Source organism: Cotesia glomerata, linkage group LG1 (genome assembly GCF_020080835.1).
Source record: "Cotesia glomerata isolate CgM1 linkage group LG1, MPM_Cglom_v2.3, whole genome shotgun sequence".
In the NCBI taxonomy this organism is placed as follows: Eukaryota; Metazoa; Arthropoda; class Insecta; order Hymenoptera; family Braconidae; genus Cotesia; species Cotesia glomerata.
Genome location: NC_058158.1, coordinates 21,899,393 through 21,910,084, shown reverse-complemented (window position 1 = coordinate 21,910,084; position 10,692 = coordinate 21,899,393). Strand labels below are relative to the sequence as shown.

General features: G+C 33.6%; 2 protein-coding genes across 2 annotated transcripts; both read right to left on the bottom strand.

Moving 5' to 3' along the window:
* Window positions 1-2,774: 2,774 nt before the first annotated feature.
* Window positions 2,775-6,556, bottom strand: LOC123270760. The gene is made up of 3 exons (XM_044736942.1): window positions 6,351-6,556; window positions 5,048-6,285; window positions 2,775-2,911 (listed from the first exon to the last, which is right to left on the bottom strand). Exons 1-3 carry the CDS (start codon window positions 6,554-6,556, stop codon window positions 2,775-2,777), a joined length of 1,581 nt encoding a protein of 526 aa, XP_044592877.1.
* A 1,337-nt stretch (window positions 6,557-7,893) lies between these two features.
* Window positions 7,894-9,265, bottom strand: LOC123263909. The gene is made up of 2 exons (XM_044726958.1): window positions 8,599-9,265; window positions 7,894-8,497 (listed from the first exon to the last, which is right to left on the bottom strand). The coding sequence occupies exons 1-2, from the start codon at window positions 9,194-9,196 to the stop codon at window positions 8,181-8,183; spliced, it is 915 nt and encodes a 304-aa protein (XP_044582893.1). The 5' UTR covers window positions 9,197-9,265; the 3' UTR covers window positions 7,894-8,180.
* Window positions 9,266-10,692: the final 1,427 nt, after the last annotated feature.

Below are 10,692 nucleotides of genomic sequence, written 5' to 3'. Positions count from 1 at the left end.
GATATGTCTGATGTAAGAGAAATATTGAATGTGCATGCTGAAGTACTAACATTTGAGTCATCTAAAAGAAGTGAGATAGAGTCAAATGGAGTTGAAGTTAAAGAAACAACAAGTGTAGATAGTTGTGAGCGTCAGGTTTCTTTGTATCCTGCTGCAGCTAGTGAGACAGATGATTCCGACAGTGACGATTCTTTTCCCGAACCCGTTTCTGATGATGATCTTTACTCCTCTGACGAAGAAATTGATAAAATCCCCGAAAACGCCACCCAACCTCCAAAGCGTTTAAAAGGGTAACATTACCCGACGTGTTCTCGAAACTAGAGATGGTATATTTATGAAAAAGATAATATTGCTCATTTTGGTCAGCCGATTTTAAATCAAAAACCCAAATAACTCAAGAACTTATAAATAAAAATTTTATTAACGTAGCGGAATTTCCTGACCAGGTAGAAATAGGTCAAGTAATAATTTCTAAAAGAGAAACCTTCACATTTTACGGTAATAGTTAAATTAAAAATAGAAGATAGGACCCAGTTAAATGACGTTCTTACGGGTATAACTAAATTAAAAGAAGCAATGGACTATTTTGATGTAAAAACAGTTAGAATAGCAAGAACGGGGATGGATTAGATAAATTACCATGGGGTAACATAAAATCACATTTAACTAAAACATTTCCAGAAGGGTACTACATAACACTTTGTTTAAACCAAATCGAAGTTCCTCCGGTCGAGCGCAGACCAGAAATTATACGAGAAACACATGAATCAGCAGTAGGGGGTCATAAGGGTGTCAAAAAACCATACGGTCGTATAAGGCAACAATATTATTGGGAAAACATGAAGACTGAGGTTCAAAATTTTATTAGACAATGTATTTTGTGTCAAAGAAATAAATTAGTACGTGTTAAGACAAGGCAACCCATGATAATAACTGACACACCACAAGTTGCATTTGAAAAGATTGCTCTCGATATCGTGGGGCCACTACCGATAACCAACTCTGGTAATAAATATGTACTAACCATTCAAGATAATTTAACTAAATATTCATTAGCCATTCCTTTAGCAGAAGCTACCGCTGAAAATATTGCTAAAGTCTTTGCTGAAAACTTCATTTGCATATTCGGTTGCCCTGAATCTATTCTCACGGATCAAGGTAAAAACTTTACAGGACTAGTTATGAAACATTTAGCAAAATTATTTAAAATCAGGAAATTCCAGACCACTGCTTTTCATCCACAAACAAATGGTTCTTTAGAACGAAGTCATTTAGTATTGGTTGAATATCTTCGACATTTTATTGACCAAAATCGGGATTGGGATACCTGGTTAAAGTATGCAATGTTTTCTTATAATACCTCCATCCATGAAGGTACAGGATTTACCCACATGAATTAATATTTGGGGGATTGCCAAATTTCCATCAAGCTTTATTCGCGAGAGTAACGATAAAACTTACATCGATTATTTAGGAGATCTAGTAATAAAATTAAGAGAAACACAATCAAAAGCTGCTGCAAATTTAGAAAGAGCAAAATTAAAATCCAAAGAGTATTATGATCGTAGAGTCAACCCTAAAGAATTTACCGAAGGAGACTGGGCATTTTTAGTAAACGATTCGAAGACAAATAAACTAGACCCCAATTATACCGGCCCGTATAAAATTACAGAGGTTTTCAACAATGGGAACGTAACAATCAATTAACTCCTTCCCGAACCAAAGTAGTTCACACTAACAAATTAAAGCTGGCATATCTATGATTAGTAAATATAAAATAGTACAATGTTTCATGTATTAAAATATATTATATCTTTAAGTTATATGTTTACATGGATGTATGTGTAAAATTGTTGTATGTGTATGTCTATATACAATCATGTACCTAGAAATAAGTAAACACTCTGTCCTGTCTGTAACAATACCTATTGACTAATAATAAAAAAAAAAAAATAATAATAATAATAATAATAATAATAATAAAAAAAAAAAAAAAAAAAAAATATTCAAATAAAAATTTAACATTAAAATCGAAGCACCGAGTGGATGTAACGTATAAGCAATTTAAATGTGTGAAAACAATTTTGGAGAAACTCTCGTTATTCTTTTCATACTAAATTACTAATTCATTACCAACAGTTTCATTTGGCTTTCAATTACAGTTATAGTTGAAGAAAATTCGACATAACATGTATGTCGAATTTTAATTTACGGGGAAGGTGTTATATCCGATGATATAGTAGATGTCGAATTGATGCATTACGCGGCAAATTCACTATAATTTGAATTATTTAACTTAATTTATAATAAATTATATATTACAAATAATGCATTTTGTTTATATACAAAATTGTTGTAGCACATAAGTTAAAGTATAGTAATCTCCTTAAATAAACAATCAACCAACTAACTTTGTCAACATTTCTCAGAACTATAAAAGTACTTGAATAAAATGCACACGTGTTACTTAACAACTAGACCTTTGTGAAAACTCATAAAAAGGAAAACACGTGTTAAACATTTTATTAAGGGTTTTTCTAACTAAAATCATTTTAGCTAAATATTCTCAAGAGGTCACAAATTATGAGATATAATAAATACGAAATAGAAAGCATAAAGCCTTAAAACAACCAACACTAGGACCATTTGTTAGATAAATAAACAAATACTTTTAGAATATCTTATAATTATTAAATAATATTAATGTTTTAGTTTAACTAAAGGATAGTTTTTATATGGATTAATAACCAAATAATGATAGATTCATATTAATATTAATATGATGTATATATTTGTATCGACATGGGTTTTTCCTGTGGTTTCCCCATGTCACTGTCTTTAGAGCCTAAAGAAAGGTGAGGAACAGGGCAAATGCGATACAAAAGGCACAAGTCGGACCACAGCCGCAACACTAAAAATATATAAAGAAATATTATAATCTAACTTTGTTAATATTTAATAAGCAATAATACATGCAATTATAATACTATAATAATAATAGTAAAATACTGACTAAGAATAATATTATAATAAATAATAAGGGTAGAAATAATTAGTTAAACACCAAAAGTAATAACTATTGTAACTAACAAATATAAGAATCTAAAGTATAAGAATAATATAGGATAGCATGACAGCCCTCACATATGTCTGTGTGTGGGTACCTAGTTAGTATACAGTAAACCTACATATAAAAGTTATAAGTATTAGTGTGTATTCGAATATATGTTATTGTATGCGTTCTGTAAACGTTAGATGAAGACATGTATATGTTAAGTGTATTGGTGTGAACCAGAGAGGGAGGAAGTGAAACTGGAAAACCCGGACCTAAAACCGAGACTCCTTGTAATAACACTTCTCCCTGAGAGCCGTAACCGAGCACTTGCTGTAGATGAAACCACTGAATAAAATCAAGCTCTCTGATAATTATTTATTTATCATTTAAAACAGTCCCCCTAACTAAAGTTTCCCCCTTTTCTTAATTTAATCTAACAAATCCCATTATCAAAAACTGAATTAATAAACAACAACAAATTTAAATTGATCCCGCGTGACTACAACTCACACTTCAGTCCAGAAGAGGCGTTACGAGCAATCTAGTGACCTCGCTGGACATAACAAATAATTTCCTAGTAATTTCTAGTGTAGACAAAAAATAGCTTACTTATTGTAAGTATGTATGTATGTATGTATGTTAGAATATGTATATTGTATGTATGTAAGAATGTGGTATATGCGTGAAATAAGCATGGAGCGCTGTGAACGATGAGGGAATATAAAAATAACAAAAGGCAAACATTATTTTTAAGTTATTATAATTTATTCCTTAAAATTATATATCATTAATTAAACAATTACGACAGTAACACTATTAAACAATATCAATCTCTTAATGCTATAGCGTGAACAATATTTTTTGTTAGTCCATCTTTAGCTAACACAAACAAACTGGATGGTTTACCCACTCGAGAGCATGCCACGTATAATTGTCCGTGTGAAAAACGTGGTGTTCTCAAATCTAATCCACAAACAGACATCGTTTGACCTTGGGGTTTGTTGATAGTCATTGCAAATGCCAATCTAATCGGAAACTGAATACGTTTGAATTGAATTGGCACATCTGTAGGTATAGTAGGAATCCGTGGTATGAGTATATTTTCACCTCTGAACTTGCCATTTAAAATCCTGGCTTCGATCACGTTTTTCATTAATTTTTGAATGACTAATCGCGTACCGTTGCACAGCCGGGGCGGGTTCAAATTACGAAGCAAGATAATTGGAGATCCAACCTTTAATTGTAAATTATGCGGTAACATGCCTGGCAAATCCAGTGAGTTCAAAAACTCTGTGGGAAAATTTACTGCTTCGCTGTCGTCGCAAACTGTATCAATAGATTTATATGATACCAAATTCCCTGGCAACAACATTTGTATCTTCAGATTTAAATTGTCAACGTCTACATTTTTTGCCGCTAAAATCGCTCTTTCTGCAAGCCACTCATGATTTATGTACTATGTGTGTACATCGGGAAATATTTGTTCAATGAGAGTATCTTGCGAATCAGCGATTGTGCAGAAATCGGTCGGTAATTTTACGTATCCAGTTTCATCTATAGCAACTTTTCCATCACCAATATCTAAGAGTTGTTTTGAAAATGTTTCAGCGGATGGATCTTAAAGCATTTGAACGCGCATATTTATTTTTAGCTGTAATTTTTCAACATTACGCCACAATGGAGATGATTTTAAGCAAGCGTTGATCTCATCAGTGTATGTTGAACGTGGAATGACTGGAAGTGTTTGTCTGAAATCACCTGAAAGGACTAACAGAGTTCCGCCAAATAGTTTGTCACTGTTTTTAATATCTTTCAATGTCCTGTTCAACGCCTCAAGTGAATGTTTGTGTGCCATAGTACATTCATCCCAAATAATAATTTTACACCGTTTCAGCACAGTGGCCATGGACGATTGTTTCTTAATGTTGCATACTGCGTCAGGGTTATTCTGAATATTTAGTGGCAGCTTAAATACTGAATGAGCTGTTCTACCTCCATCCAATAAAGTTGCTGCAATGCCCGATGATGCAACGGCCAATGCGATGCCATTATTTGATCGTATTTCAGCAAGAATCAGCGAAATAACGAATGTTTTGCCAGTTCCACCCGGTGCATCCAAAAAGAAGAACCCACCTTGTCCAGCTGAAACTGCGAGCATAATGCGATCATAAATGGTTCTTTGTTCCTCATTCATTAGTGGGACATTGCGGGCAATAATCGCTGCCATTTCTACAGTACTGTACTGCAGTTCACGATTCATTTCAGTATTCATTAAATCAGATGCAGTTCGATGTGGCGAATTCATACCGAAATTACTAAGTGGTAAGTTGGCAATGACAATGCAAAGATCATCAATAGCAATCAATACTTCATTGTACATTTCGTCGCTGAATGTTATGGTTAGATCGTGGCACCGTATACGATGTTGATGCAATATATCATCAGTCATTGAATCTTTGTGATTTTCCCATAATATCTGTGCTCGGGCTGGGAAACATGTAGTAAACACTATAGCGAATAGTAGACGAATTTGTATTGCTGTACAGTTCAATGCAGCTTCAGCAAGCATGCATTCCCACTGGTTGTCGTCTTCCAGCAAGCCGAGTGCAAGGCATGCATCTTTATACGTTGGATATTGTTGCCCATTCACTTTACGTATATCTTGAAATGATAATGGGCCAGTAACATTAACCAACAACAGTCGAAGATAAAAGCACTCCGTGTGTCTTGGATTGACTGTAAATAATCGCCCCAAGGCGTTTGATTTAAATAAATTGAGACATGCAGCAACTGGTGAGCCTTGCTTGCGGGGCATCCATGTTTTTGTTTGAGTCCATGTGAAATAGCGTGGTACTTGTGAATAGAGTAATGTTCGTGCAAAGGCACCAAAATCATCCGCACGATTACACAATTCAAAAAATGCAGTGAGTGTAGTTTTAGGTGGATTTATTGCACGATCAATCGCTGTCTCGTTCGTGAAAAATACACGCTGACCGTTTTCAAGATGGATGGCTAACTGAACAACTGCTGGATCCCATTCATGAATTGGAAAACCAAAGATACGCCAAGCAGCTTCATTGGAGCTGATGTACCGACCAATTTGGTAGAGCGTTATTTCATCGTTTTTATTCACTGGAGGAGCATTCACATTAGTATTTTCCACTCTAAACACAGCCATATCACTGCCTTTATGGACATACTTGCAAATGTATTTGATGCTCTTCACAGAACTGCAGAACTCAACATTAATATGAGCATTATATGTCTTGCTCAGCAGAGGCGAATATGGCACCACCCAACGATTGTCAATATCAATGTGTTGATGATATTTTTAATAAATGATTGTCCGCCATTTTCAGGATTTCTTCGACGATATATTGGGTATCCGTCGACATTTGTGACCGTATCATTGGTAAAATCTTTAGGGAAATTTTTAGTACATTTTCCATCAGCCATGCAAGGCGATGAACTATTAAGAGTACCACATGGACCATGAATCATGTTTGTTGTAACAATATCAAACAGCAGTTGGTCAGTGGATGGATCTGGAATTTCCGCAGAAATGATACTATCGTGTTATGTAAAAAATATTTAATTTAGGATAGTTAATTAATTTTACATTTAAAATATTTAATGTGTTTAAGTATTTGGTCCTAGCGTGTTAGGCTAATAGACCGGGAACTTCCGAGTTTAATTTATTGAGAATGATAGGTTTGTTTGAATAAATTGATGTAGTTGAATAATTTTAATACATATATTGTTTAAGTCCAAAATTAATATCATTAGTTAAGTTTACAATTATTACAATTATTACACAGTGATTGAAGTTAACTTTTCTTTCATATAACGATTTTACAATATTACTACAATAGTACTCCCTCAGTTGTTACTTGGAGGGAGAACCCAGTGCCCAATTAGCTATCGTTTTCCGGGGACTCTTACCCTCTCTTCGGATGTTTCGGAAAACTACTATAGTGGCGGTCTACTTGTATTTTGATGTACAAGTATACTGTACGTTTGTGATAGTGGATAGGCGCATCTATACACACACACATATGCACACAAGGATTCTAATGTTAACTTATACTTTACTATACGAAATGTTTAAATATTACTATTTTTTAAATTTATATACGTAACTAAATTATTGGAGCGATTAAGTTACAATTAATTAGTAATTTTTTATTAGCAATTGATTTAAAATAGAATGAATAATTAGTCGATCGTTGTTAATAATTAATTTGTAATTTCCTATTTCGAATTATCTATTTATTCTTATATATATTTTAACTAACTTCGGTTATAGTTTAAAGAGAAAATGTCGTTCAAGAGTCGATTATTGTTAATAATTAATTTGTAGTTTCCTATTTTTTTTATTTATTTCTTTAACATTTAAATTCTATTTCACTTTAGTTTATTTAACTAACTATTCATTTTGAGTCATTATTTATCTATCTTTACTTCGAATTATTTATTTATTCTTATATGTATTTTAACTAAAATTTTATCTTTGGTTATAGTTTAAAGATAAAATGTTGTTCAAGTTTTATTTTATAGTTTATTTAACTAGCTATTCATTTTGAGTCATTATTTATCTTTCTTTACCTTGAATTGTCTATTTACTCTTATATGTATTTTAAAATCTTAAATGCATTGAGGTTCTAAACTAAACACCTAAGTAAGGGACATGGATCCTAAATCCTATTACCTGGCCTACAGACGAACGAAAAATTATGACGGTCTTCAATAAAAAAAAATAAAAAGAAATTGTTACTAAAGAAATTAATATTAGTAAAAATTAATATATATAAAAAAAAATGTATTACATAACAATCGATTTCTTCAGGACGGATTTTGTCGATGAACCAAACCAAAATGTGTGCATGAGGTAATCCTCGCTTTTGCCACTCAACCGAATACATCCAGCAACGTGTGCGACCAAATACATGTGATTTAGTAATGAAACTTATTAAAGACTTCAACTTTTGTCTGAACACACGTGCTGTAATGTCATGGCGATGTATTGCATTTTGGCCAGGCAGTAGCAAAGATGTAATCTCTGGCCATTTTGGATTACATGTGAACGTGATAAATAAACATGGTCGTCCATATTCGCGCACGAAAGTCAGTCCTGTATATATTCTTGCATATGACGTGGACTGCCTACGTACGATGATGGTAAAATGACATGGTTACCAATTTCGGCGACGTCGGCGTTGTTGTTGATAGCGTCTCGCAAATGAATGTACTCTTCCGCGTGCAGCTTTTGTTGATTATATCGTAAGTATCGTAGTCGTTCGCTCTCAATCTTGGCGTACATGTCGACCATGAATTGTTGACAAAGCTCACGACATCGTAAAATGACGTTGTCCAGGCCACGTCTAATCATTAATCGGTACGCATAATAATCCTTTGAGCTAACGTCCTTGTTTGTTTCAGCTCCTGTAATATTTGTTCATAAAAATTAATTTAAATTTATTACGTTCAATAATTTAATTGTTTTGTTAAATGATTAATGATCAAATTAATAATCAATGAAGTACCTGATACGGGATCTCGTTGTTTTATGTTTATGCAATATCCGTCTTGTCCCTTCCAGAATATTAGCGGATATTGGAGAGCGTCATATGAACGATGTGTGTCAGCAATGAACTGAAGATTATTATTTCTTCTACGAATCACAATTTTTCGTGCAGCTGTACAATCGCCAACCATAATTCCAGCAACATCATCAACAACGGGTGCATTGAATCTACGAATATGCTCTCCAGCTGGTGTTTTATCAGGATTAATGACGATAGCGTGATTATCGCTTTGTAATTGGTGCATATGTGATTTGAATATTTTCAACAACTCGTTGTGCTCGTTCAAAAGAGCATCTAGCTCGCTGACGATGCGCCTGGCATAAAGTGAATCAAGGTTATTATAATCACAACGTGCATTCACGCGATTGGCAAGTGCGCTTCCGGAATCCTCGCCGCCCATAAAGTAGATTTGTAAGAATTTATGTGGTTCGTTTGGCATTGGCAGCAGTGAGCCCATTTTATGATAAACTTGGCCTCTGATTTTGAATGTAGAATTGAATTGTTGACCATTTGCATTAGTATTTCGAACTATTTCTGTTGCTCCGAACGATGTCATTTGAAAGCATGAATTGAATCTTCGAATTGACTTCAGGAACACGTTAGAATCTGGATCCGTGCCGATAAGTAAGCCATTCAATGGTTCAGGTGGTGTTTCAATTTCAGGTAGTTGCACTTTTCCTGTCGCGCAACACATCCCAGCTGGCTCATTTTTGAATTTCAGAGCATGACAATGCGGACATTCCTTGTCCATAGCACCAATTACCACTTTTGAATGAGCATAATATTCAATATCGGGCTCATACTGGAATGCTAGACGCAGGAATGAATCAGATGTAAATGCTCGATGTACCTATTGTCGTTTTTGGTCATTTGTTCTTCGTCTATTGACTGTGAAACGGCGTGATTGTCGTTGTTCTAATCTTCTGACTTCATTGCGTTCAGCTCGTGTATCTTCTGGCTCTTCTTGATGCAATTGCGCCATTCTGACACGTGCATCAGTATTTTGTTGCTGGATTTGTTCTTCTGTTCTTTCGGATCTGCTATTTCGCAAGTTTCGAGCTTTACTTGTACTGCGGCTCAAATCAGCCCCTTTGCGTTTTCTTGGCATTGCTCACTGTACAAAACATACATAAATAGAATTATTGAAATTATTTAATGATGAAAAATGTTAAAAGTATAATTAGGGCCAGGATTTTTGCCGCAGTTTTGAAATGATTAGTTTTAATTTATGAAATTATAACAAAAATATAAGTTTTATAGAAAAATTTTTCAAACAAAAGTAAAAAATTAAATTTTATGAAAACATTGTCTATTATAATTTTTTCATACAACCAATATTTCCATTGACATTTCAAAATAAAGATTCATAATGATTGACTTTTTGGAAACTATGAAAATCTTAATTGTTCAATTACATTTTTTTAATAAAATTAAATTAAAATTACATTTTTATAAGATCAACAACATTTTCGATATAAATAAAAAAAAGTATACTTACAACACAAAATCCGTTGTTATTGGAAACTCGTGTCACGTGTTGAGTACTTTTGAGGTTATAAAATCACTTGATTAACTAATCGTGCAAAATACACTCAAAATTGATAATTTAATTATTATTGATAAAATAGGAATGATTAAAAGTTAATATGAGAGTTACACTGAGATAGCAAAATAATAATTGTCAACGTTACTACTACACTTGATGCAGAAACAATAATGATGGCCGACAACTGTGTAGGGAGTGAGAAAGAAAGGAGACCGGCTTCGTTCTCATCCCTACTCCGTGCTGTTTACTGGGTCAGAAGTGACACCTGTAGACATCTGGCGGGGATAACTAATTAAATGACGATTGATCAGTTTTCGACCGGAGAGGAAAAATGATTAAATTACTAAAATGGCTATTAAAAAGTAAGGGTTGATCGTAGAAGGGTGAAAATTGAGGATTGTATGTATTTTTGTATGTTGTATCATAAAAAAATAGAAATTAAAAATTTTGTCTAAAAAATAAAAAAAAAATTTAGGGGTGGACTACCCCTAACATTTAGGGGGATG